Source organism: Equus przewalskii, unplaced genomic scaffold, assembly GCF_037783145.1.
Source record: "Equus przewalskii isolate Varuska unplaced genomic scaffold, EquPr2 ChrUn-9, whole genome shotgun sequence".
Lineage (NCBI taxonomy): Eukaryota > Metazoa > Chordata > Mammalia > Perissodactyla > Equidae > Equus > Equus przewalskii.
The window spans coordinates 1,089,964-1,116,981 of NW_027228757.1; the positions used below are offsets into that span (position 1 = coordinate 1,089,964).

General features: G+C 52.6%; 1 protein-coding gene across 50 annotated transcripts; it reads left to right on the forward strand.

Moving 5' to 3' along the window:
* The first annotated feature begins 1,126 nt into the window (after positions 1–1,126).
* MIR9-1HG (MIR9-1 host gene) lies at positions 1,127–26,082 on the forward strand. 50 transcript variants are annotated; one of them, XM_070608608.1, is made up of 12 exons: positions 1,128–1,277; positions 2,296–2,466; positions 4,848–4,921; positions 14,853–14,964; positions 16,500–16,599; positions 18,410–18,533; positions 19,183–19,277; positions 19,596–19,682; positions 20,057–20,192; positions 23,461–23,578; positions 25,014–25,076; positions 25,750–26,082. In XM_070608608.1, exons 1-10 carry the CDS (start codon positions 1,133–1,135, stop codon positions 23,470–23,472), a joined length of 1,056 nt encoding a protein of 351 aa, XP_070464709.1. In that variant the 5' UTR covers positions 1,128–1,132; the 3' UTR covers positions 23,473–23,578; positions 25,014–25,076; positions 25,750–26,082. The 50 variants fall into 50 exon arrangements, 9 of the variants coding, with proteins under 9 accessions (XP_070464715.1, XP_070464709.1, XP_070464710.1 ...); XM_070608609.1 differs by having other exon boundaries at positions 25,786–25,925; XM_070608606.1 differs by having other exon boundaries at positions 1,129–1,277; positions 25,014–25,181.
* Positions 26,083–27,018: the final 936 nt, after the last annotated feature.

A 27,018-nucleotide genomic window follows, 5' to 3' on the forward strand; every position in this document is an offset into this window, starting at 1 on the left:
ACATGCTAGCTCTTCTGGCTTTCAGCTACCCCTCCTATTTTTGAGGCAACTCCAAGGGAGGAGGAAAGGGATGACTTAATGAGAAAATATTCTAGGGTATATTTAATTCTTAGCATTAATATCATTATGAATGTTATTGCTATTTTTAGGAAAATCAAAGCTTTCCCCAAATTATTGAATTAGTTATTATCACCTGAATGCCCCCATCTCTTACTCCCCCCCCCCCCAGCTCTGGGATACAGATTTGTGGACAGGAAGAGGACACCTCCTTGTCCTCTGCGTCCTAGGCCTGTTGAGATGTTTAAGGAAGTGTCATCTATGGGACAGGAAGTGGAGTCCTCTTCCCCAAATTTGACCCAGGCCTTCCTCTCCCAGCACACTCCCCGCTCTCAGGAAACCAGGGGGAAGATGCTCATGGAGTTGTGCAGACTTTTGGGTGATGGTGGCAGAAATGGGGAGGAAGCTTGGAGGAACATAGAAAAGATGCAATCCACAGCTGTCTGCTTTTAATTATAATTATCCCCTTTCACTTCCTTTCTGGCTAATGAGGGGGGGATTAAATTTTTTCTCTATTTTCTCCCCCTCCCTCCTTTCCCTGGAATTGAGGGGTGGAGTGAGTTCAGGGTCCTCCTCCCCTTCCTCCCCAATCCCCCGGTTACTGGGAGAAAGGCAGACTCCAGTGGGTGGTGACAGTATGAAGAGATTTGTAGGAACAAAGGAAGGACAGGTTTGGATTGCTGGACACGTCCCAGAGCTGGAGAGACCCCCCCTCCATTCCACTGGCACCCCCTCCCGTCAACCCCCCAGCTCCCCAGACAAGGAACTCAATGTCTTCCAGCCGGTGAGAAAGGAGCTAAAGGGAGCCCTGGTCTAGAGGGAAGGAGGAGGGAAGGGGTGGGGAGCTGGGGGTGGGGGTTGCAAAATTAGTCTCAAAGGATCTTTATTTCTGAGCTAGTGAAGCAGATGTAATCAAGGGGAGAGCAAAATAATCATCATGGGAGGAATGAGGGGAGGGGGAAGCTGAGGCTGGAATGGGGGGACTGGGCCAGGACAGGGCGGAGAATTGGGGGGCAGGGAACCTTGAGTGGGGGCAGTCTGTTGCCTTCTCTCACCTCCCCAAAGTCTCCCTGCTATGGGGTGGGGAAGAAGGACCAGGTCTGCAGACTCTGACGCTAGCCCTCCCTCGGAATCCCTCTTGCAGAGTTTAGGGATGGCCTGGCCAGAAGGTGGCTGGGAAGGCACCAGGGAGAAGAGAGCCCCCGCCTCAGCTGAGGGAGGTAGGGAGGAGAGACTGAAAGCAGTGGGGGAGGGTGAGAGAGGGAGCCGGCAGAGACTCAAGTGGCCTCCAGGTCTGTGGGACAAAAGTTGCAGGGAGATTTGTGTATGAGAGGAGGGGAGGGGGGCCTTGGGGAAGGGGGGGGCTTTGACAATGAACTTGAGACAAACTTCATTAGCATGCAGGCCTGCTGTCTGTCACGTCGAGCTCAGACTGAGTTCCCATGCAGGCCAGGAAGAGTGGGAGGGAGAAAAAGGGAGGGGCCGAGGGTGGGGGTGAGAGAGAGAAAAGAGACCGGACCATTGTACCATTCTGAGCCCCAGCTTCCACCAAATATCGGGACCCCAGCCCTGGAAACCAACCCCCAAATCGCTCTGCCTCCTCTAAGAGCAAGATAATTTATCTCCCACTTTGAGTCTGTGGTCCCACCCCTCCTCTTCTCTTGTCTAGACTTTCAAGCACTGGCCTTCACCGCCCCCCACCTGGCCCCCCCCCCTCCAGCTCTCAGCCCTCATCTTCAATTGTGACTTTCTCCTGCATGACTAAGACCTGGATTTGTGAACAGTTGAGCTGACAGGGACAGGGAGTGGGGGAAGGTCTGGGAAGGGGGGACTGGAACACCCTGAACCTCCAAATGGCAAACTGTGTGCTCTTTCTATCACTCCTCTCGACTCCACTCCCCACCCCAGACACACACGGCATGTAATCCCGCTCTCCAGTTCGAAGGTGAATCAGACTGGAGGAGACTGGGGACAGGGGTATTTCTGTCACACCCTTTCTCTTGCTTCCTCGGGGGATGAGGGTGGCCTGGAGGAACAATAGCTTTCCTTTGCCCCTTCCTCCTGCCTCAGGTTGGAGAAGGCAGGAGGAGGCGGTGGAAAACAGTGGAGACGACAAAGACCCCTTCCCACACAGGCATTAGAAGGCAGGAGGAGGAGGCTTCATCAGAGTGGGCTGTTATTTTGGTGGTGGTGGTGTCTCCAGACAGGGGCAGCACCCCCTTTTTGCTGCCTTTCCAGGGAGAACAGCAAGAGAAAGAAAGAGAGAGGCAAGCGAAATTCCTGAATGGATAGACAGATGCTACGTCATCGGAGCTGCATCCTCCACTCCACAAGAGGCTAGGAGCCGGGAGAGAGAGGCAGTCCAGCAGCAGGGGCCACCGAGCAGTCTCTCTTCCTCCCAGAAGCCAGGTAAGTGGCCATTCGGGAGGGTCTCAGCCCCCTCAAACATCTGGGCTGGGGGTGGGAGGGGATCCCCTAAAATCAGTCAAGGCGCCCTAACCTTCCTACTTTGCCCACTGGCTAATGGAGGCGGGTACAATCATCTCAGAAAGGAAAGGCTGATAAAAGATTTAAGGGGTGACCAAAAGGGATGAGGCGTGTGTGGAAGAGTAGCTGGCAGAGTGGGGTTTCACCTCCTGCTTCCAGGCATCCATCCCGGCAGGGCAGCGAGCTGAGGCAGCGGCCCTGCTCAGCCGCCCCAGAGCGCCTCTCGGTCCCCCTCCTTCCCCCAGCCCCGGCCAACCCGGAGACAGCTCACTAAGTTTGTCAATGGGATTCAGGGGGGCTTTAGGGTCACGGTGCTACTGATCCTATTAATCCGCCCCTCCCTTCTCTCCACCAGACACGGACAACATCTTAATGCTTGTACCAGAGAGGCAGGAAGGAAGGCTGTAGTAGAGATGGGAGGGGAGAGAAAAAATTGTTCTGTATTTGGAGTCCTGACCTTTCTTCGCTCTGGCTCTTCTTCTTCTCTGCCCCAGAGACTTGGGTTATAGGGGAGGACAAAGTCTGAGGAACTGGGGGGTAGGGGTAAAAGAGCCACATTTCCAAGAAGGTGGAGGCCAGAATTAGGGAAAAATCCAAAAACATTTTATAGGATTTAGATTAATTTCATTCTCCTTCTTCCTCGCTTTTCCCTTGAGCTGGCAGGTGGGAAGGGGGCTGAGGGCAGCTTGAAGGCAAGTGAAGGGCAGACACTTAGGCTCTCAAAGGGGAGAGACCCCTACTCAAGCTCTCTTCAGACTCACCTGGTGATGGTTTTTTAATTTCTTGTTTTTAAAGAAGGGCCAGCGGATATAGAAAGAAGGAGCTCTTCTCGCCTCCAGTCCCCACCCACAGGGTGCTTTCTTGGAGACAGGCTGGAACCATCGTGGGGTAGTGGAGGCTGGAGGCCAGTAGACTATTTCTGGTATCCCAGAGGCCAGATTTCTGGGAGAGGCTGAGGCTGCCAACCACCAAACATGCACACACATGTTCCATGCCTCCTGGGCCCTGGTCCTTGCCACCACGTCCCCCTGGGCATTGTGTGTGTGTGTGGAGGGGGTGACAGGGCAGATATCAGTATGGAGAGGTGCGATTGTTCCTGGGACCCCACGACTCTTTGATTAGAGTGGAAGAAGGAGCCACAGGCTCCCCAACTGTCCTTGTGCCTGTTTTCCAGCAAGTCAGCAAGCTGGGGGAGGGGTGGCCTCCTCTTTGGTTTGAAGATAACAATTTCAGACTCAGACATCCCTTTACGAAACGGATGGGCTGGCAGAGCTGAGGCTGGGAGTCAAGTGGGTACTTGCGGGTGTTAGAAGTGAGAGGGTGCATTGAGAGCACCCCTCCTAGAAATCAGGCTTGGAGTTAAGGCTTATCCCTGGTTTCCAGCCCTCCTTTTTTCTGATTTCCTCTGCATTTAGGTGGGTTATCTTTCTGACTTTAAAAAAAAAGAAGAAAAAGAAGAAGGATTAGTTGTGGAATTGAGTTTGAGGTAGAAAGAGTCACCAACTTACCCCAACACACAAACACACACACATAAATACACTCCTCTTAGTATTTCGGGAGCTGGGTCACCTATGGTATACATGTCATTCCCCCAAATCCTAATTTAACCTGAAAGCAAAATACTGGGAAGGAGGGACTATAAAATATAGAGACTGTGTTCCATACCCAACATTAAAATTTTTAAAAACTCAACTGCTTTGTATTCACACCTTTTGTGTATGTGAGAAACAGAAGGAGAGGAAGAGAGGGAGAAAATTGATAGCTACAGGATATGTTTTTATGGATCCTTAGTGATATGCATGGATAGGTGATAGGTGGATGGGTATTGACCGAGATGAGGGGAGAAAGATAGAGATAGAGACACAATATGATTGAGAATATCTTGAATATGCATGGAACTTTACAGTTTAGAATGCAGTTAGATCCAGACAGACAAAAATATATCCCTGACCACAGGTCCTTGGTTCTATCCTGAGCATGCTTTCTGGTAGACCACGAGCCGAAATCTGCAGGGAGATAGTGTCCATCGGGCAGGGGATTCCTTCTGAAGGTTTAAGTCAGAAAGGCCACAGCATCTCCACAGGCTCAGTTCAAACTCCTGGGCCCTAAGGCTTTGGATGGAGGTGGAGGGAGGTTGTGAGCATGGGTTGGAGTCATCCAGGCAAGATGGAGCAGGGGCCCTGCCAAACATAAGACTAGGAGAAAAGGAGCTGGTGAGGGAGTGACAGGGAGACTAGGGGTGTTAGGGAGAGAAGGCTGGACCACTCAAAGGACTTTAACCTTTGCATTCTCCTCCTTGACAGGAGCTGGGCATCCAGGAAGAAGCAGCCTCCTTTGTTTCTGGTGTCATCGTAGGTGGCCGCCTTTGGCTTTTGGGGTATTTATGTTCTTATTTGTTTGTTTTGATGGTGGTGTGGGTGGGGGAGGAAAAGGAAAGCTGGCCCTCTACCACCTGTGTTTTCTCCTGTTCTCTACACCTTTCTACCCCGTTCCCCGTCTCTTCTAGCTTTCAGCCCCTGATTTTGGTCTACACTGATTGTAGTAAGACCTGCATAGTCATTGATAATGGGAATGCAACAAGGTGGCTAAGGTATGAAAGGCCACCCTGTGCTCAATTCTGTAAGATGGGAGAGGTGTTGACGATTCAGAGACTTCTTCCCCTGCTCTCAGAGGCTGCTAAGGACAGAGCTGGAGGCCAGTTGACCCTGGGGGAAGTGGTTGTTGCAGAAGGGAGCAGAGATATCTGTACATGGGTGACAGAAGTGAGAAAGGAGAGAAGCATGGGGACCTGAGGAGCTTCAACAACTGAGTGGGTGTGTGTGCCAGGGTGTGTACCTGTAAGCATTGGGCAGTGGTATTGCTGGCAGTATCTGTGGCTATGTCATTGCATTTGCCTCAGTCGATAGGTTTGTGTGCGTATGTGCATGCCTGTGTGTATGCACAGCACTCTAACACACTCATGCTTTTGCGCCTCAAGAGTGTTGATGGTAGAGTGTTGGCCATTTGCTGATGGCCAGCACTCTACCATCTCTGTCACCTTTTTCTCACCTCCCTGACTCCATAGGGCTCTCAGGCAAGTGAGCTGCATGTGGGTTCAAGGACAGAATCGGGAGCAGGCAGGGGAGGCAGTGCTGAGACAGGCCTGAGGAACTCTCAGGCTGGCCTCCCAATAGGAGAAAAAACAGCCTTGTGGGAGGGAAGGTGGTGGTACCCCCAGGGGTAAAATCTTCCAGATTATGTCTCCATGCCCGCTAACCTCATCCGCCCATATGGAGATATATATATATTTTTTCACAGCTTCAGCAATTTTTTTTACTGCCAATTCTTGCTTCTGTTTGTCACTATCCCATAGACAATGCAAATATTCTATAGCAAGAGAATAATATATGATAATGTTCATAATAATGATGCACTTATAAGACAGAAATAAATACCTGAACCCACCCTCCTCCAATTGCAGCTTTCATCTGTGTCTTCAAGGTAAATTAACCTGATGACTGAAACAAAGAAAAAATATCCTTTTTATTTAATTACTTGAATATTTCAAGAGAGTGGCTTAATGCCAAAATGTATTTTGGGACCCAAATTACAAAGATCTGTCCAAAAGCCGCATCCAGAGAGCATAATTCAGGCCATGTTTTTCTCTCCATGGGCCTCTCCAGGCACACAGACAATGGGTGGGCATCAGGACTGTAGGGCTGGGGGTGGGGACAGGCGCTGGCAAGAATGCAGGCTCCTAGGCTAACCGAGACACTTACAGACCCAGATCAGCACCTGGGGTTTGGTGTGCTCTCCCCACAGTCTCCCCAGAATTTCCCTGGGAGGACTCAGGGTGGGGTCTGCAGACCATTGCTCTACAGAACACTGCAGCGGAGTGTGCTGTGTGCTGCAAGCAGAAGGCTCTGCTCTAGCCGAGGTCGTCCTAGGGAGACTGAGGCTGGTGGGCCAAGCACAAGGGGAACCTAATGCATCCATTTTATCCAACTCTAGACAGTAGAAGGGTATCTTCTAGTCAAAGGAATTGCCAAATAGTCACTAACACACAACACCATAGGTACAACGTCCCCTCCCTCACACACACCCCCATATACAGATCCCACAAGACACACATTTTACCAATACCCTCCCTCTCTGTCCATAATGTGTTCAACCTGCATGACGGCAAAGTCAGACTTGCAGACACACTCATAGGTACACACATACCCTCGTTAAGTCATCAATTACAGGGCACCCACCATGTTTTAAGCATAGTGTTAGATACCAAAGACTCAAATATGTATGAAATTGCCTCTGCTCTTAAGGGAGTGTCTCATTTGCTGCCCTCAAAGTAATTTCTTTTTTGAAACTAGAGCAAAATGGCTTGGTATACAAATCAACCTCAGTTAACATGATGGTGGGGTTTTCTGCTTCTTTCACAGCTTATAGCTCCATCTCCATTGGAATAAAGACAGGTGCCTCACCCACCTTCATCCCTGAGCAGAACACTGGGAGACTGGGGTGTCAAGTCCACCCAGAAAAAACAAACAAAAATTACATCATCAGGAATCTGGACAGAGAAGGGGCTTCCATGGAGATAGCGCCAGGGCAGCTTAGACTTATCTCCATTTTCTTTTAGGGGACACTGTTTAGGCTGAAGTGTCTCTGTAGAACCCAAAGCCACAGTAAGACGCAGGGGGATCCAGCTCTTTATCTATTTGGGGAAATTTATGTATGAACCCATTTCTCTCCTGACCTTGTTTTTTGAGGAAATCCAGTTGAGTCTGAATATGGCCAGTGGAGGGGTGGGGGGTGGTGAGGGGCAAAGAAACCTTTCTGTCTTCCCCCCCCTCAACCAAAATATAGAGGGGGCTGAAGGAGAAGGGAGATTCGTGCTAATCCCAGCTGCCTCTTCCTAGCTGTCTGGATGGCGCAGGCCAGGGTAAGTGGGTGTGGAGATGAGTTTGAGCCCCACAGAGGGCAGGGGACTTGGTTGGAAATTGGTGACAGAGAAGAAAGGGGAGAGTGTTAGCTAGCAGGACGATCAGCTCTTCCCCACAAGCTGGCCCCAGCCTCCCAGGCACTAGGTAAGGGGAGGAAGGAAGGGGGAAAAGGTCTGCTTAAGGTGCCTTTAAGGGATCTTGTGGCGGGCAAATGGGGAGATATTTGTAGGGGAAGCTGGTGGTGTGTGTAGGAGAAGTGTAGGCTCTATCTAGGATTGCTGGAATGTCTAGAGGATATTGGGCATCCTATAAAGAAGTGTGAAGTGGTGTGCTGAGAAATATTTAAGGAGGTTTGTAGGCACGAAGAGGAAAGGCTGGAGGGGACCTGTAGTTTCTCTGGGGCCTCGGTACAGGGATGCATTTAGGGCATGCATTTAGTAGCACAGCCAGTAGGATGGGTCTATCTCTGAGAGTGTTCGGGGAGGGTTCCGCTTTTCTGCAAGTGTCCTGGTGATAGGGACCCCAGTGCTCCCCCAAGGCTCTATTCTGAGCTGTAGGGGCACCTGGGAGGGGGCAGGAGGAAACAAAGCAGTGAGTGGACACTTTGTCTCTTTCCTTCTCTCACCACCATTGTTGGCTGATATGTTCCCAGTTCTGGGAGGAGGAAGAATTGATGCTGTGGAAGCTTCTAGAAAGCCTTTCCCTTGAGTAAGTTCCCTGAGACCCTGTGGAGGCTGACAGAAAAAAGCTGTGCCAAGCACAGCCTTGAGAATGCCCTGAGCCCCGGGGAAATCAGGCTGTTCGCTTCAGCTCCGTACCGCTATTCTGGTAGGGAACCACAGGTCCCTGGGCTTTATCTTATTTCAAAGTGGCCCTCACCCCGCAATCATGCAGCGATTGATTATTCAGACATTCTCCAGTCTTTCAAAAGAGGACCAAATGAAACCCACTGGCCATCCGCTTGTGTCTAACCAAGGCGAATAGCATTCAGGCTCAGCTTTGTCCTAGACTGTGCAGAGGCGGGACCCTGGGGCGGATGAAACAATCTGGCTGAGTCTGATGGCCAAAGCCGGGGTCCCCTGAAGTGCACCCCTGCTGGCATAGTGTTAAGGATTCTTGGTGATAGGAGCGGGCCCATGTTAAGCAGACGACAGGTTCCAGGTATCTAATTCACAGGATTTCTTAGAAAAGGCACGGACGGCAGGGTGAATGGAGCGGTAGGGTACCTTGGGACGTGAATTCGAACTGCTCCCTGGCAGGCAGAGATGCTCAGCTGGAAGCCGGCAGCTCGCTCTCAGAGTGCAGCGAGAATCCAGGTCCCGCCTGCGGACCGGCGTGTGCCGCCCGCGGTTGGGACGAGGCCTTATTCGGCTCTGATTCTCCGGGCCAGATGGGGAGCCAGGTCGGGAAAGCCCGGAGCCTGAAACCTTGCTGGAGAGTGATCCTTCTCGCCGTGACCCCAGCTCTCCAAGCACCCAGAGATGCAACAGGGGTGGAGTCCGCAGGGCTCTCCGTTGGAGGCGAACGGGATAGGGAAAGAGAGAGAAGATGCTAGCTAGGGCCTCCATGGCTATGTCAAATCTGTGGGTGTTGCCCAGGTTAATGCCAGCTGGAATCCTCCAGCTTCCCCAACCGGGAACTTTGGTGCTGAGAACAAATTCAAGAGATATTCCCGTTTCTGCACGGCGAAAAAGGAGGCCCAACCTCGCTCAGATCCCGCGTCTCTCCCAGTAAGAGTCCCAAACTTCCAGAACCTTACCCTCGCTGTTTGGGGTTGAAAACCAGCAAGACACGTTCCTGTCTTCCTGAAAGATTAGGATCACAGTCTGGGAGGGATCAGAACCCGAGAAGCACAAAAAATATCCCAACGAGAGGAGGCAGGTAGAGGTAGTAATCTGGTTCTTTTTGAGATTTCACCCGATCTCTTTTTTCGTCTTTGAGCCCTGGACCCGGTGCAATATACCTAGGGCCAAAATGGAAAACGTAGGACCTACAAAAAGAGTGAGGTTGGAGACCAAACCACAAATGGCAATGGATTGGAGATGGCAGGCGGGTATCAGGGGTGGGTGAGGCTGCAAGACGCTGGGGATCAGCAGACATAGTAGTTCTTCCCCCCTCCCCCCAATTCTCCGAGAGGAGGGGCGCCCCACTTGCGCGCTCCGGCTCAACTGGAGAAGGGGGAGGGGCGGGGTCGACGGGGGAACGAGGCGGTGACGTCAGACTCGGCTGAGCCAATCAGAGGCTGGCCTGGGGAGGGAGCGTGAAAGGATGAATGAAAAGTCCGGAGCCGGAGCGCGCCCGGGCCAGAGCAGCGGCGGAGGCTGAGGAGGGAGCTAGCCGGTTGAGGCCCGCTCTGCCCTGCTAGCCTTGGCTCGCGGAGGCTGAGATCCCGGCGGGCGCCTCCGCCCAGCGCCCGCTGAGCCCTGGCACCCCGGACCCAGGGTCACGGCGCACCGTGGGCGGGAATGTGCCGGGAGGACCGCACGGGAGAGCACGGATGGGCACCCTGGGCTCGATGTAAGTGGCTTGGCCCGCGCGGGGCAGGAGATGGGCGAGCGCCTTGGAACCCAGCGTGTCTGAATGTCCGCCACAAGGGGCCGGCTGAGCCCCACACCCTCCTCCGGGCTCCCGGGACCACCTTGACGATTCCCAGTCCTGATCGGAACCCCCGCCAACCCCTAGGGCACGTCTCGCCTCGGACCCCCGGCCATTTTCACAGCCATAGGTGATTTTTGGACCTCTTTGTACAAAGCCGATTATCTGGGGGGTCCTGCGGGGCCTAGTACTCAGTTCACCTGCCCAGCCCGCCCTCCGCTTTCCTCCTGCCAACCTATCTCGTGGGTGCTCTCCCGGATCCCTTCCCGGGTGGGGTCTTTGCCCTTTCCTTCTCTCCTTGAGAGACTGGCTTAGGAGTCTGTGGGTTGCCTCCTACCCCACCCCCACCGGCTTCCCCCTCTCTTTGGGTTGCCGGGATTTCCCTGTTTCTTGCTTGGACGCCTTCAGGGTTTTACCCTCAGGATTTCGGTGGCTGTTCCCCCTTTTAGTCGGCAGCTTGAATCCAGCCCTTTCCCCCGCACCAGCTCCGCTTCGCTTCCATCGCCCTCGCGAGTTGGGAGACGTGGTGGGGCCGCTCCGCTCCTCCTGGCTACGACCCCCACACCAGGGCTCGGGCTCCGCAGAAGGTTAAGGCTCCGGCTATCGGATGCGCCTGGATCTTCCAACGGAGGGCAGTGGAGACCCCTTGAGGTTGGGGAGGCCTCCGCCTCGGTCCCTGCGGTCTTCCCGGGTGGCACGAAAAGCCCGCGAGTCCCTCCTCCCTGGACCAGCGGAACTCCGGCTTCTAGCTCGAATGGGGAGCGGGAAACAGAGCGTCGGAAGCTTTTGGGGTCCGGGGGCGATCCTCGGACTTCGACGCCACCGGCCGTCGCATCCTTTCCACGGCTTTTTCGGTCTCTGTCGCGTCTGTACCCTCATGTCATCGAGTCTTTTTCCGTCTTGGACTCCGTTTCTCTCTCCGCCCCTCATCTCCACCCGTGTACCCTCTCCCCAGCCCCCACCAGCGGGCGACCGGGAGGCTGTGGCGGCGCTGGCGGCGGCGGTGGCGGCGGCAGCGGAGGGGCTGCGTGGAAGAGGCGGCGGCGGCAGCCAGGAGGCGGGGTTGGTTGTTATCTTTGGTTATCTAGCTGTATGAGTGGTGTGGAGTCTTCATAAAGCTAGATAACCGAAAGTAAAAATAACCCCATACACTGCGCAGAGGGGCCCCAGAAAAGCTGGCCGCATGGACGGGCGGGGGAGGCCTAAGCGAGGGCTTAGAGACGCGAGGACCCGGGGGGCTGTGAGCGCGAGACGAGGACCCCGCGGCCCGCGCGCCTCCAGACCTCACCGGTCGGGACGACTTCCCACCCCTCACCCCGGTCCGCGCAGGTAGGAGTCGCCGTCCCACTTCACTTTAGCCAGGGGCAATAGCTTCCCCACCCAGTCGGGGGGAGGCAAGAAGGGGGCCTTGTGGTTACCTCTTGGAATGGGGCCTTTTCGGGCAATCTGCGGATTGGGTCATTGCCAGGGAGGCTGCTCCAAGGGAGAGGTCTGTTGAAATCTAGTTGCAGGGCTGTTCGGAACAGTGCCTGGGGTTCCCAGCCCAGGCCTCTCCCGTGGGCGCCGGTGAACTATCCGGCAGGCTATCCGCAGCTATTGCTGGGTTGGGAGGGTGTGTAGGAGGTCACCTGAGAACGCTGGTCTTGCTCTGATCGCTCCCCTGAAGCCATATAGGTCTATCCGGCTTGGTTGGGAGCTGAGAATGGCAAAGCGGAGCTCGATGGAAGTGGGGCTGGAGGTACTGGGTTGGGGGGTTGCTCAAAAAGAAGACGGTGGCTGGGGAGCCTTTTGCCCAGACTGGGTTCTGGAGCAACAGAGTGCAGAGTATTTCTCAACTCCCTTGTTTCCATATTCTTTCCTCCTTCCCACCCAGGACCTGAGTCTAATGTCTTGAAAAGCTTCTCATGCCAGCTTTGTCTTCACTGACCAAAGGGGTCGAGTTGGGATCTTTCAGGACACCCCACCTTCCCACCCCATCCTCACTCTCTTGGAAATCATCTCCAACAGCAAATGGCCTCAAGGAGCTCAAACACAAAGGAATTTGTAGCTTAGTATTTATGCTGCCCCAAAAAAGCGAAGAATTAGAGAGCTTAATCAGGGCCTTTCCTAAAAGAATCCATTTATATGGCCTGACCTAAATATTTTCAGCAAAAGAGTGTTTAGGTGCAGTTGAGAGGAGGATGGCCTAGAGTCACTTGGTAGAATGACGTATAGCAAAGCTAGAAGTAGCCCCTCTGCATTTATTACCTCTCCCCATCCCATCCCCCACCCCGGGGCATTCCAGAACACAGGCGGGGCAGGAAGGGGTAAAAACAGGGCAGGAGAACTGCACAAAATGACCTTGTACTGACTTCAGTTTCCTGGGTAAATTTAAAATTTCCTCCCAGGAACTGATTTTATAGCTAGAAGATTATGATTCAATTATATATAATGTGGAAGAAATATTGGGGAATCCAAACTAAGACAATTGGGCTTCAGAGAGCCTGGAGTCCATATGTTTCCTTCCTTCAGAGGTTGGAGGAAGGAGAGATTAGCGGCCTCTTGCTTTTTCAGCTGTTTGGAATTTGGGTTTTTGGAGGGGGGCAGTTGGAGGCAGGATTAGGGAGAAAGGGAGCAGGTTTGGGGCAGGGACTAATAATCCCAAACATCACTCCATACTTCCTGGGACCAGCGCTCTGCCACCACGCCTTTCTTTGATCTTCCAACACTGTGAGGTAGCTGTTATTAACCCCATTTTACAAGTGGGGAACCACAGACTCGAATGAGTTGCTAATGTCACTCAGTGGTTTCAAACCCAATGCTTTTTCCACTACACTTGCCGGAGGAGAGGACTGAGAGGGTGAGGGAGGGAGACGGAGATGGGGATGAGTGAGAAGGGAGGGAATCAGAGCACCAGAGGAGAGGGAAGGACCACGGAGAGATGCAAGGCCTGGTTGTGAGCCTGGGCTGGGGAGTGGGGATCAGAGAAGAAGCACCAAGAAAGATAGGCCTTTTTTTCTTTTTTTCAACTTTTCACATAGCTGGTTGGAAATGCATATTTGGGATCTCCTGAGACTCATCCACTTAAGACTTAGAACCTATATTATTAACCACAATGGGTTTATATTATTATTATTGTATCCCATTAGCACGTTTGACCACAGGATCTCCGAAGGAGAATGGGAGGGCCTGAGGGAACTGGTGGGTTGAGGGTTTACACCCTACAAAACAAGCACTTCAGTGGAAAAGGGGAGCAGAAGCCAGGATGAGTGTAGGGGTGAGGGTCTGTGTCTGTCTTACGTGTACATATGGTGTGTGGGGGGGTGTCAGGAGAATGATGCATGACTGTGCTTGTGAGCTGTGTGTCTGCTTATGAGGATGAGAAACTGAGTGGTGTGTGACCTGGTATGAGATTGGATGTGTGTGATCCATGGTGCAGGGGGAGGCTCGGTTGTGAGATTAGTGATGCCTGGCTACATATAGGTATAAATCCACTAAAGGAACAGACACTCTGGGACTCGGGGGGTTTACCAAATGCAGACATCGCAGTGACACTACTGAGTCCTGCCTCCCCAAACCTTTATACCAGATAGCACCTCCTCCAGCTAAACACAGTAGGAGAGCTGACAGAATGGGGGTGCAGGGAAGCTAGGTTGAAAGGGGCTCTGAAGGGCCTCACCAGTTACCAGTTAGGAAATTTTTTCCTGTGGTATCATCACACTTGTGTCTGTGTCCAGGAACTTTTACTTCTATTCTTCAGATCTTGCAACATCCACCTAATCCCTACTGGAAACCAAATTCTAAGCTGGTTTCTTTATCCATTTCTCCCCTCAGCCCTTCATCCCAGTGCCCTCCTATTGATTTCTAAGTCCAGGAGTTCAAAGGCAATTTTCTCCTAAATGTTCGACACAAGTTTTACGTTATCGCTCACACCTTCACCTTGCAACAAATTTTTCCCAATTCTAGGAATGGAAAGGGTTTTGTTGAAAGGTCCTTACAGTCATAAGAATTGTCACAATCAGCAAGCCTAGGGAGGGAAAGAAATAGAAAGAGGAAGTGTAACTGAATGAACATTGATGTGTAGGTGCCATCATTTACCGGCTATGCAGATCTCTGAGACTCAGCTCAAATATTTGTATAATGGAGATAAGAATCTGTATCCTCAGGGTTGTTACATGGAGCAAATGAAGAATTCCATATAAAAGATCTTATAATATGTTATGATATCCTTGGGTAAGGAGTAATTCTTAGATTGCATAAGGGTTAAAGGCTACAGTTTGGAATAACTATTTGAAATCATATGATTGATCTCAGAATTAATCAAATCAAGCAAAAAGGACAGCTCTCTGGCGTATTCTTCACTGAGGATTTCAAAACATTTAAACTGAGGAAGTTCCTCCTTTTCTAGCTTTGGGAGTTGAAGAGGGACTCCTGGGACCTGGGTAGGCAATGTCTGAACCCTGGGGAGAAGAGGAACAGTCCTTGGGAAGCCTGTTAAGGGAAGAGGCTAGAGTCCAAGAGGCAGACCCGCCATTGTGTTTTTCTCCTTAATGGATCTTACCACTTATTGGTAAGAGTATTTATGATTGGTAAACTGACTTATGTAGATAGAGAAATATGGCATGTGTAAATAATTCCAAGTTTATTCCATTAAACTTCTAGAGTTACTAAAAACACAGTTTATGAAATTAAAGGACCAGTTAAGTAGTGGGTAAAATTAACGAGCCAAATAAAGACCTACCTATCAGCATGCAGACTTTTCTTCATCATTGAGTGACGTTAAGAAGGAGTGTTTTCTCTCCTCTTGCCTTCCAGACCCCCAATTCAGTTCTCGAGGTTGGTAACCCACCAGAGAAGCAGAGGCCCCTCTGTGTTCTTCTATATCTGGAAGTCATTCTTGAAGTCTGCACTTCCCAAGGTTTGGGAGGTGGGATACTGATATTTATTTCATCATCTCCCTCATACCCAATGTTCTGAGGACAGATTGAGCTTTTCATCTCCTTTCCTTTGCTACTGAGACCTCAGAGATCGTGGGGGTTATGGTGCCGTCTCATCCAGAGGCGGGGTTTGCCCACTTCCCTAGGGGATAAATGAATTTAGGTTAATGCTTTAAAATCATTGGAAGGAAAGAGTAGACAAAACTATAAAAACATTCTCGGAGCTTTGAGGACACTGAGGAGCAGGGTTATGGAAGGTAAAGGTGGGTGGGTGCATATTTAGATAGGAGAGAGATGAGAAAGAAGGGGAACCCTTCCTTGCCACCCAGGCTCTCCCAGGGCTCAAAGTGACACCCCCCCCTCCTCCTGCCCTAATCCCCCCATTAAGGCTGCTCTGAGTTTGTTATGACAGCAGCTGAAGGCAGCTGAATTGCTGTTTGCTGTGTCTGCTAATTGGACTGAAGGGTTGGAATCTGGACACTGAAAGAGACCATTGTTGCTGTTTACCTTCCACAACTGCCTCCCTGGGGACCTTCTGGGTGAAGGGGAGCAGCACGCCCTCAGGGTCATTGCACCCATTCCTTCTCTCTGCACAAGGGACGGGCTGGGGAGACAGCCCATCTCATTGCCTTGCGGTGGTTTGAGCTTCCACAGCACAGAAGAGACAAGCCCAACACCTGAGTCAGTCTCTAGGCCAGGCCTGGGGCCATCAGGAGCTCCTAGGAGAGACGAGATAACATGCTTATTCTTTTCTTCCCTATTCATTCCCTTCTGCTTCAGGTGCCCTAGCTTGCCTCTTCCTCCAGTTCATCAGGCTTAACCCCTGCAATTTTTCTTTTCTGCTTTCTTCCAGGCCAGCGATTCTCAACCCAGTTATGTACTAAAATCACCTGGGAAGCTTTTTAAAAAATACTGATGTTTGGGCCCAGCCCTAGACCAGTGAAAGCAGAGTATCTGGGAATGAGGCCTAGGCATCAATATCATTTAAAAGCTCCCTCAGTGCTTCTAAGGTGCAGCTAGGGTTAAGAACCAGATATAGGTTCATGTCTCTGCCCAGGACACACACACACACATGCAAACACACCCTTTCCTGCCTCCCCTACCTTTCCTCCCAAGCTCCTGATATCTGTAATACTATCAGGCAGATTGTGTGTCTTCACCTGTGTATCTTCCTCATCTTTATTACTAAATTCCTTGTAGGAGCCTTAGAATTTGGGATGGAATTTAGAGGTCTGTACCCTGTCAACTACCTCAACCTGAGCTCTTCCCCAAGGCCAGGAATTATGACTCCATCTCCCTGTGGATTTCTAAATAGGATCCAGATAAGGCCTGAGCTAATCTGGGACATTTAAGTTATTTGGGATGAAGGGGTGGGAGGTTCAGAGTTTCATTGACTCTTGTGCTCTTCCCCCAAAAATAGTATTGGTAATTTGGAGAGCTTCAGAGAGGAGAAACTTTCTCCAGGAATACATCTTCCCCTTTCCTTACTGTTTCCAAATGTTTCTGCTTCTTCTCTTTCCTTTAGCTTCTCACCTGGGGCGGGTGGGTGCTCCACCACCCTCCCGCCCTCTTTCCTCCACACGTGTGCCAGAGCCACATCCAGCACCACGGACAGCTCCCGGGCGGTGAGTGAGATGGCTATGCTGACCCCCTTTGGGAGGGTTAGGAGGGCGTCCTCCTATCTGCACCGTCAGCTATCAAAAACTCCAGATTTTTTAATCTGTGGGAGTTATTTGCAGGCAGCTGTGGAGTCTCAGGGAGAGGAAAAGGCTGAGGGCAGTTGACATTGCATTTCCAGGAAACTGGGTTTGTCCTCATTGGGGAGTTGGGATGAGAGGGGCCTCTCCAGCAGTAGGAAGGATGAAGGTTAGACTCAGGGAGTATTCAACCTAAGTTCATGCAAGACACAGACTGTACCAATCAGGTAAAGGTAAAATGAACCTTAGATAGCATCAGCCCTATAGCCCTCATTTTACAGATCCCAAGAGAGTGGAAGAGGTGTGACCAAGGTCACTCAGCTGCTTAGTGGAAATGCCAAGACCCAGGCTCCTGAATTCCAGCCTGGTCCTGCCTATTCTGCCTGGTACTTCTTTAGGAGTCTCCCTGCCTGAGTTGGGTGGAGCAGGTAGAGAGAGTTCACAGGTTGCCCCCATACAAAAAAGGACAGGATGCATGTCTCAGCATGTGAGGTGTCCACACAAGCCAAGAAGAGGTGGAACTGACTGCTATCTCTGTCTGAGGAGGTTTGGAGAGGAGGCCTCAGGGAGAAGCACAGGGAGAGACATACCTAGCAGTAGCTGGCAAGCCCACGGGAGAAAAGGCAAGGGGGCAGCCATCTGCTAGGGCACAGAGGCCAGTGGATGGCCACAAGGAGTCTCCAGAGGCCGGCAAGAGTCACACAAACTGGAACAGGGCCTGGGAAAGGCCCTTCTGTGTGCCCAGGCCTGCTCCCTCAACACCGTGAGCAGAGAAACAAAGGGGCCATTCTCTCTAGGATTTGATGCCGCCATCTCCGGCTGGCAGTGCCAGGTGGTGGGGGCATCAGGGGGTGTCAATCCATTATCCCCCCCTAACTCCTAGGTCCTCTGGGGCTTGATGTTGGGGAGGTGGGTGTTCCATGCTATGTTGCCATGGCAACCACCCCAACCCCCACTTTCCAAAGCACAAAGAGAGACAGCTTTCACCCCCACCCCCAGGAAGAACCTGGGTCTGGCTGGGAATCTTCCCTTGGGAATCCTCCTTTCTGAGGCACAAGCCATGGCATGCATAAGCATCACCTTTTCAGCACCCGGAGCTGAAGGTTCTGCCATCAGCAGGCCATACAAGCAGGGAGGCTGGTGCATCCAGAGTCTCTGGGCAAGGTTGCTCAAGTGAGGTTGTGCAAGTGAGGACGAGTCCCTTGTACTTAACCCTCTCTCCCCACAAGCCCTCCTGTCCTTCACCTATAGCCAAGGCCAACCTCAGCTCAACCGTCTCAGCTGAAGCAACGTGGCTTTGACCTTCTACTCTTTCCCAGAAGTGAGGGACATCCTGCTACCCCTAGCAAGCCTCCAGGCTGTGGGAACAGAGAAGAGGAGGGGTCATTCCTGCCATCCTCCATCTGCACCCTCCGCCATTACTCATTCGGCATTCTGCCCCCTCCTTCCGCTCGTTAAGCCTGATTTGCATACATTTGCATAATACAACTTATTTGCATTCCAGGAGGCTCATGGTAGGAGCCAGGAAAAAAGGGGAGGGGGGTTGTAGAAGAGAGAAAAGGGGAGAAATTTTGTTTTCATCAAAGTGTGCGCGCGCGCGCGCACGCGTGTGTGTGTGTGTGTGTGTGTGTGTGTGTGTGTGTGTGTTGGGGGGGAGGTGGCAGGAAGAGGATGGAAATAAAAACTCACACTACTTTCTTTCTTCCCTTCTGCCCTCCCTCCCTCTGCTGGACTAAAGTGCCAAAGAGAGATGCCAAGGGGCCGGCTTTTCTGTCCTTTTTTGTTTTGCTTCCTCTGGCCTTGGCTCCCCAGCCCGGCCCCCCACCTTGCTGGGCTCAGGCTTCAGAAAGAAAGAGGCAAGGGTAAGAGGCAAGGCTGTGGGAACGAAAGCAGAGGGAGACAGGGAGGCCGCCATCTTAGGTAGCTGGCGCCTATAAAATGGCCGCCTCTCCAGAGCTGAGAGCTGGCCTGGTTGGTGGACGTGGAGGGAGGTGAGATGTCAGGGCTTTATGGCTGACCAGGAACATTGTTGAGTCTTCCTACTAGTGAAACTGGGAAGAGAGGATGGAGAGAGAAGGAAGGAGGGAGAGATGAGGAAGGGGCAGCCCCCGAAGAGATGTGAGCCTCACACAGGAGCAGCCGCGGTAGAGAGGCCTCCACGCTGGCCTTGGTTCCAGACCCCTCCATGGAGAGAGAAGGAAGGAGGGAGAGATGAGGAAGGGGCAGCCCCCGAAGAGATGTGAGCCTCACACAGGAGCAGCCGCGGTAGAGAGGCCTCCACGCTGGCCTTGGTTCCAGACCCCTCCTGAGCGCCAATGGTCAGAGGACTTGAAGGACTGGGGGTGACGCAAAAAATACCGGAGGAATCAGAACTGGGGGTGTCAGCAGGAGGAGGGAGAGGGTAAGGTGTGGGCAGGCAGGATCATCTGCCAGTTTAGGGTGGGGGTCTCTCTGGGGCCTGTGAAGGGCCACCATGTACTTGAGGCGAAGCTCCAAGTCATCTCTCCTCAGCCCTGCAGTCCGGCTTCCATCTTCGTAACTCTGGTGACACTGTGCCCTCTCAGGCCGCTCAACCTCCTCGCTCGGACCCAACGGCCCTTGCTCAGGTCTGGTGACTTTTGTGGAACATTTCATGCTGATGTCCATCGTGTCTTCACCTTTGGCCTTTGGTTCTTCTGTGATATCCCTGATTATTCATTCTGGGTTCTCTTCTCTCAGTCCGCTGGGTTGACCAGTCCTCCAGCCAAAAGTATGTTCCCCAAGGTTCTACTGTCACCTTTGTTTTTTTCCTTCCTACTCACTTTCATTCACTTTTATCACCTCAGCCATCAGCCAAAGTTATAAACGCTCGTTCATTTCTCTAGTCTTGGCTTCTTATAAACTCCAGATTGTACCCTAACTGCTACCTGTGGTCCTGCCATTAGCTCCCAGGTCAGAGACTGGACTGGTGCATCTGATTGGCTAAGCCTAGACCCAACGCCCAGGCCCCAGCTGCAAGGAGGGCCAGGAAGGTACCTGTGCTTTTGGCTTCTGTAGTGACATGTAAGTGCAGCCTCCCTCCGAAACTCATGAGGGGGTCATTCCCCAGACATAGGAAGGGCATTCACATGCTCCCTCACTCCGCATTGGGCTTGAAGTCTTGCCCTGTGTTCCTGCTTCCCTGCCTCTATGGGCGGCTTCATTAAACTCCCAGGCCCTCAGGTGCAAATCCTGAGCATTATCCGATTTGCCCTCTTCCTTCCCCCGATCCAAATCAGTCACATCGGAACCCACCACTTCCTCCTTTGTAGCACCTCTCATGTTCATACCTTCCTTTCCCTTATCCCTACCTCCATGTCAGCTCATTCATTCACTAGACATTTATTGAGTGCCTACTATGTGCCAGGTGCTATGCTGAAGAGGAAGGTGGAATACAAAGCTTCTTTGAGGAGCTAACCGTCCAGCAGGGGAGGCAGACACACAATTACATGGCATGTGGAGACTGCTGTCCTGAAGACGTGTGCAAAGTGCTGTGGGAGCAGGTGGGGAGGGAACTGTGGGCCACCTTGGGGGAGTTAAGGAAGGGTTCCTGGAGGGGGCCAAAATGTTGGTGATGAAAGATAAAGGGAATAAAAGTGATAAAAGGTAAGCAAGGAGTTGTCAGTCTAAGGAGTTTGAGGAAGTGGGTGGTGGAGAGTGGACAGTGTACGTGAAAGCAAGGACGTAGGGAAGAGCATGGTGCCTTAGGGGACTGGAACATCCATCAGAGGGAGTCTGGGCTGGGGGAGATGGGAAGTGGAAGCAGAAATTCCATTATTAAGAGCTTTATCTGCTCCATGAGGGAGGCTGCATTTGATGGGGATTCTGAGAAGTTAGCTGACAGCCTCAGGGATGCTGGGTGCAGGGTATGGCTGCGACAAGGACACCCGCATCTAGCTGCCCACTGAGCCCAGCACCCAACCAGACACTTAACTGGCTCTTGGCTAGTTCTGAAGAAAGGAAGGAACGTATGAAAGGCCTGGAAGCCACCTGAGGAAGAGTCTCTGCCTCTCCCCCTCCAGAACCGCCCACGCCCCACAGGTACACACTGGGCAGGCTGGTGGGAGCCCTTTGGGGAGAAATGTGGAGAAGCCAAGGTTGGTCCCCAGCACAGTGTCCCAACATCAGGACAGGAGATGGGCCACTGCGGACTGGAGTGAAGAATAGAGAAGGGGGTTCAGTCCTGAAAACTTCCTGGAAGAGGGAGTGAGGGAAGGTGTAAGGGGTCATCAAGGAGGGGGCCAAGGCTCCGGGGGGATTCTTCCCAGAAAAAGGGAGTGAAAGGCTGGAGAGACAGCTGAAGAGATGATGAGGCGGCTGCTGGCCACTGGGGTGGAGTGTAAGGGGGCGGGGGGCGGTGCTGGCTACCGCCCCTCCCCCAGGCCCAGCGTCTGCACAAAGACCTCTCTGTGAATGGCCATGGAAGTGGCCCTGTCAGGTGAGGGGGCTTAGCTCCCGGGGGCCCACTGGGAGTGGTGGAATGGGGTTGGAGGAGGGGAAGGCTGAGAGGAGGCCTCAAGCTTTAAGCAGGTTGGAGAAACAAATAGAAGCTGAGACCTGGCCAGGGTCTCACAGTGAGGCCAAGGTAGAGCCATTCCCAGGACAGGCCCCACAGGTCCCCAGCACCAAGGCCCTACTCCCGCCCTTCCCCCCCACATTTCTTCCCAGCTATAAACCCCAATCCTGCCAGGCCTCTCCAGCCTTCCATCTCCAGCCCATACACGCCTTCCCATGGTGCTTCTGGGGCTGACCCCACCCTGAACCTCTCTGATCTTCCCAGCACAGGGACTGTTGGAGTCTGCCTCCAGGGAAGGCTGTGTTGGGAGGGTGGAAAGACAAGACTGACCAGAACCAAAAAGGAGCCCTGAGGCCACCTCAGTCTCCACACCCAGTCATGTCCTCCCCAGGGGAGGTTTCTCTCCTTGCCTGGCCTCAGGGTCACTTACTGCTAATCACAGTGTGGGTAGACATTCTCCCCTACCTCCAACCCCTTGTTGTGCACACTGTCCCTTCTAATAAATGTTGGCTTTGGGGGTGCTGGAAGCAGAATGACATCAGTTACAGCCTCAGCTTGCAGGTTGCTCACAGATTTGATAGAGGGGCTCTGTCCACAGGAAGGACAACAAAAGGAAGGACAATGAAGTTTTGGTTTTTGACTCTGGAATCAGGCTGATCAGGATATAAATTCTGGCTTCCCTTTCTTACTACCTGGGTGACCATAGGCAAACCACTTAATGTGTTTAGATCCTAACTTCCTTCCACGGTTGTCCTGAGGACCAAATGGGTCAGTGTCAATGAGAGTGCTTCGTAAGGCTGTGTGCAGATGTCGTGTTAATTCTAAATGCTGAGGGACACAGAGGGGCCATTGCAGGTAGGTGGGAACAATCAGAGAAGGCTTCCAGGGTTTGGAAACGAGAGCAGGGATTGCTGGAGAGGAGAGTGAAGGGAGTCTGGGTGCAATCTATGGTGGAGCCGTGTCTGAGAAGTGTGGCTGGGCTCCGGGGACGGGCTGGAGGACTGGCTGGAGCTCTCGTGGTCTCACGCAGGCCAGCATCTTGCTAGACTGGTTTGGGAGGCATTTGTTTTTAACAACTGGGTGGTAGACTCCATGACCACAGCTTCTTCCAGCCTTCTCAGGAAGAACTTCCCGCTGGCCCTGTGCAAACACTGTCCAGCAATCCTGAGAGGAGGAGAGGGATGGAGCGAAGCTCGAGTTCCCCATGTTGCCCTAGCCCACTTTGCTCCCTCCCTGCAGCCCTCATGTCATTGTTCTCCAGAGGGAGCACTAGCCAGACATTGTGACCCTCCACTGAATGTATACAAAATGGTACCTCCAAGCCCTGCCACTTAGGACCCTCAAGTGCCTGATTTTATGGTTCCTCCGCATTGTGAGGAGGGAGCTAAATTCAGACTTATTTAGATCCCTCGGCCCATAAGCCAGGGAGACTTTGAGCACGAGGGTCTCTTGTCTCTAAGCGGTCATTCCTTGTTGTACAAGAAAGAGTCAGGAGGAGGAATGGTTTTGGCATCATCCCCCACAGGTAACAGTGGAGCCTTTAAGCCTGGAGGGAAGGACCAGGCTGAGGCTGGCATATGGAGGGAGAGCCCTGGGCACGGGGAGCATGAGCTTCACCCGGCTGGGGCTACCTTCTGCTGGGTTTGTCCATCTGGCACCAGCTGGCTTCCCAGCACCGCCCCCGCAACCAACCAGACTCCTTCTTCTGCTGTTGCCATGGCAATTGGCTGCCATCTTGTACTCGGGGCACTACCTCATATCTGGATTTTTCCCGTGGGGTTCCTGGATGATGGGAGATAGGTCTCCAGGGATGTATCCTTTCCTCCTGATATTCATCCAATAAAAATTCATATTAATGTGATTTTTAAAAATAGCCAAATTGGGGGCTGGCCCCGTGGCCGAGTGGTTAAGTTCGCGCGCTCCACTGCAGGCGGCCCAGTGTTTCGTTAGTTTGAATCCTGGGTGCGGACATGGCACTGCTCATCAGACCACGCTGAGGCAGCATCCCACATGCCACGACTAGAAGAACCCACAACGAAGAATACACAACTATGTACCGGGGGGCTTTGGGGAGAAAAAGGAAAAAAAAAAAAAATCTTTAGAAAAAAAAAAATAGCCAAATTGGAGGCTTGCTATGTGTCAGGCTCTGTCCTCAGTGTATTTAATTTGGCTAAGAAAGCATTAATGAGATGAAATTTAAGAGGTTCCCACTCAGTTTCCTGTTTCTATGACAGACTTTTCCTCTCTCCAACCAGGAAATTCCATGATCTTTCTTATTCCTGTCTTGGGAAGTCCTTCCCAATGTCTAACCAAGATCTGTACTGCTGAAGCACCAGTTCTTTGACCCTTGGCTTGACATGGTTAATTTGAGAGGTAAGGAAGGAACTGCCACCCAGCTTTAACGACTTTATTGGGCTTCCTGGACTCCAGCTGTTAGGACCAGGAAACTAAGACTTGGCTAGCTTGGTGAGAGGTCCAAGTGCCCCTTAAAGACTTGGGGGCCCCAAGTCTAAGACTTTTTCTTTAGAGAAGGGGAGTCAATATCACAAAATGCTTTGAAATTTCCCTTCCTTGCCCCCATCCCCACCCAAAGAAAGAGACAGGAGCCAGAGACCATTGGAAAGTGGTAGTCTCCAAGGCTTTGCGGGGTGGCCCAGAAAGCAGTCTCCCCCTCCCGCCATTGGGGAGGTTCCAACAAGGGTCCCTGAGAGATCCTGGGATGGTGAGAATTCCCTCCCTCTGGAGCTCAAGCAGAAGGCAGAGAATGGTCACCTTGACCTCGGGCATCTATAAGGGGCACTGAGCAGGGGCCAGCTTTGCTGAGGGAATCTTGAATGAGGAGCAGGTGGAAAGAGAAAGGAGGCCATTCTCAACTGAGGAAGGGTGGGCTGGCAGGGAGGGGCTGGGGATAATTTATGATATCATTGTTCCCCGCCCCACTTTCCCAGCCCCCACCCTCTTCCCAGCCCCCTGCTACTGTACCGTTGCTAGGAGATGCTCGCTATGTCAGGGGCTGGGAGGGTGGAACAGGCGGAGACTGTTCCATCTGGACTCCTCCTCCCCCACCCAGGGGAGGGCCCTGCACTGAGCTTCCTGCACCACCCCTTCCCAGGCCATGACAAACACCAGTCTCTTCTGTTGTTCCCCCAAATCCAGCCAGCCTGGGGCTAGGAGGGCTCCCAGGCAGGCGGAGGATCTGGAGCAAGGAGTGGGAAGAGTGGGAAAGGGAGCTGTAGAGGGAGAGGCTGACAGACTTAGTTGGGGCACTGAGGAACAGCTGGCTCACCTCAGGGCCTCTGGGAGCCAGCCCAGGCTGGGAAGAGGGCCAGAGGGGGTCAGGGACACAGGGCTCCAGGAGCCCAGGTTTGAGGGAGAGTCCTTACCTCACCTTTGGGGAGCTTCCAGTATAGTGGTCAAGGCAGACCTCCCATCCCAGCCCCTCCAAAGTATGGTCAAGGTCAAGGTTAGGGACCTGGCAAACATGGGGGTTGTGGGAAGGTCGGGTAGGGGAGGGGGGAGCAGGGAGGAAGGAGGTAAGTCTGGCAAGTCTGAGTCTAGGTAGGCGGGAGGTGACACTGATCTGAGGGGTTGGGCAGTGCAGGAGAGTGGCTCAGATCCCCTCCTCTTTCTGAAATTCTCTTCTCAGATTTTAAAGCCCTTGGAGAAGTGGGGTGAGGTGAACTTTGGGGGCTTCCAAAGCTAGGGCTCCCAACTCCAGATGGGGCAGGAAAGGAATGCCGTGCCCACAGCTGTGCCTCTGATGCCTGACTTCTGTGTAGCCCCTACTGACTTTATTCTTCTTTCCTAGGCACAGCTTCCCTCTACCCCAGGAAGGAAGAAACTGACTTTGATTTGGCACCCACTTGCTTGTGTAAGCCCTTTCTTAGCCATTATCTCAGTTAATCTTCCAACAGTCCTGAAAACTGGTGATGCTGTCCCCACTTTACAAAGGCAGAATCAGCCCCAAGAAGGACATGTAAGTTGCCCAGAGTCACAGAACTAGTAAGTTGGGTGGGGCTTCAGAGAGGGCTTTGCAGATCCCAAAGTATGTGCTGTTCGCTTTCCCATGCTGACTTCTGGCAGAACATGTTGCAAACACAATCAGAGGGACTGAGAGGAGAGGACCAGATAGGCCGGGGGACGTCTCAGCGTGTTCTCAGGGGAGGAAGGGGGTACTCCTTCTCGGGTGCAGGAGTGAAGTCTGAGGGATGCTAAAACAGTCCTTGCAGGTTGAAGACGGGCCTGGGGAGGAGGCCACAGGAGCTGTAGAAACCACCAAAATCCTCCCGGGTTGGTCCCTGGCCTTGGGAAGCGTGCTCCCCTCCCTGCCTTCCTGAATCAAGCCTGGGCCACCCCCTCATCTCTCTCCTGCTTGGGCTCTGCGTTCTGCCCTGGGCGTTCCCCTCCCCCAGGGACTGGGGTGGAGCCCCTAGAACAGATGCCTAGACTCAGCCACTGACGCCCTCCCTGGAAGTTGCCCTCTGTCTCCTGCTAAGGTCTCCATCCAAAGAACCTTTTTCGGTCTTGACATTTTTTCTTTTCAGACCAAAAAGAAGAACCTACTTCACCCTTTGGCCTAGGTTCCCTCTGAGAAGCCTTCCTGGATTGACTGAAAGATGTGGCTAAACTCTAGCAAGTTGACCAGCTCCTCCAAGAAGCCTCTGAGCAGGCCAGAAGTAGGCACGCCCTAGCAACCAGCCTGGCAGCCCACTACACCCGGAGCCGCCTGGGATAAGACTTTGCTTCACTGTTGCTCCCGTGTCCACAGGCTGTCCATCCCGGCCCATCTTGGTTTCTCCTTTGTCATCTGAGCTGAGATTCTCTGAGATGGAAGACCCATCTCGTGTCTAATAAAGACTCTTGAATGTTGAACAACAGTACTAGTGGTAGTGGATGTACCTGCGCAGGGTTGGGAGGGGAGGGACTGACAGAGAGGAGGGCAGTACGGGGCTTCCTCTAAGAGACCAGTGCATGGAAGCCACCTTTGCCACAGAAGGGGGAAGCCTCGCTAAGAACTCCCACCTGTAGGGGTGGGGTGAGGAGTAAAGATCTCCTTGGCTCCTTCCACCTCTCTCAGCCACCCCAGAACACCTGGGAATGCCATCCATGATCTGGTCAGTCCCAACTCAGCACAACGGGCTGGTGCTCCCAGCCAAGGAGGCCCCAGGTGCCATCCCAAAGACCAAGACAATGGGATTGGGTGGGGTTGCTCCCCCAGAGTGCCTGTGTGGGAGGTCACTGGGTGGCCCTCTATCTCCTCCACGAAGGGACCCTTCCTCAGAAATGTCCTCCTGGGTTTGAACAGACAACAGGGAAAGAGCACCCCTGTCCCACAAAGTCACCCACTCCTGCTTCCTCTGTCCTCACTAGAGACAGAAGGGAATGAATATGCCTAGCAAGAGGGATTCAGGTTACACGGCAGGTAGGACTTCCCAACAAGACCTGGGAGGGACCCTCAGGGGTCAGGGGAACCACAGTCAGAAGGAGCTGGGACTGTGCTCTTGACCCCATTTTCCCCCCTAACACATCTGTATCCAACATGCTCCCCTCAAAGACAGTTCCCTCTCGTGCTGTAGGGAGCTCCTGCTGGAAAGTGTGAGCCGAGTCCAGATGGCTGGCACCTCTTAAGCTCTCTGCCACCCTCTGAAACGTCCTTCCTCCCATCTAACCACAATCCTTCCATGGAATTATGGTTTGAATCCCAGAATTTTTCTAAATAAAAAGGCTTAAGATAACACACATGGTACAATTCTAACAGCACAAAAGGGAAAATATGTCTCCTTCCCACCCTCTTCCCAGCCACCCACCTCTTC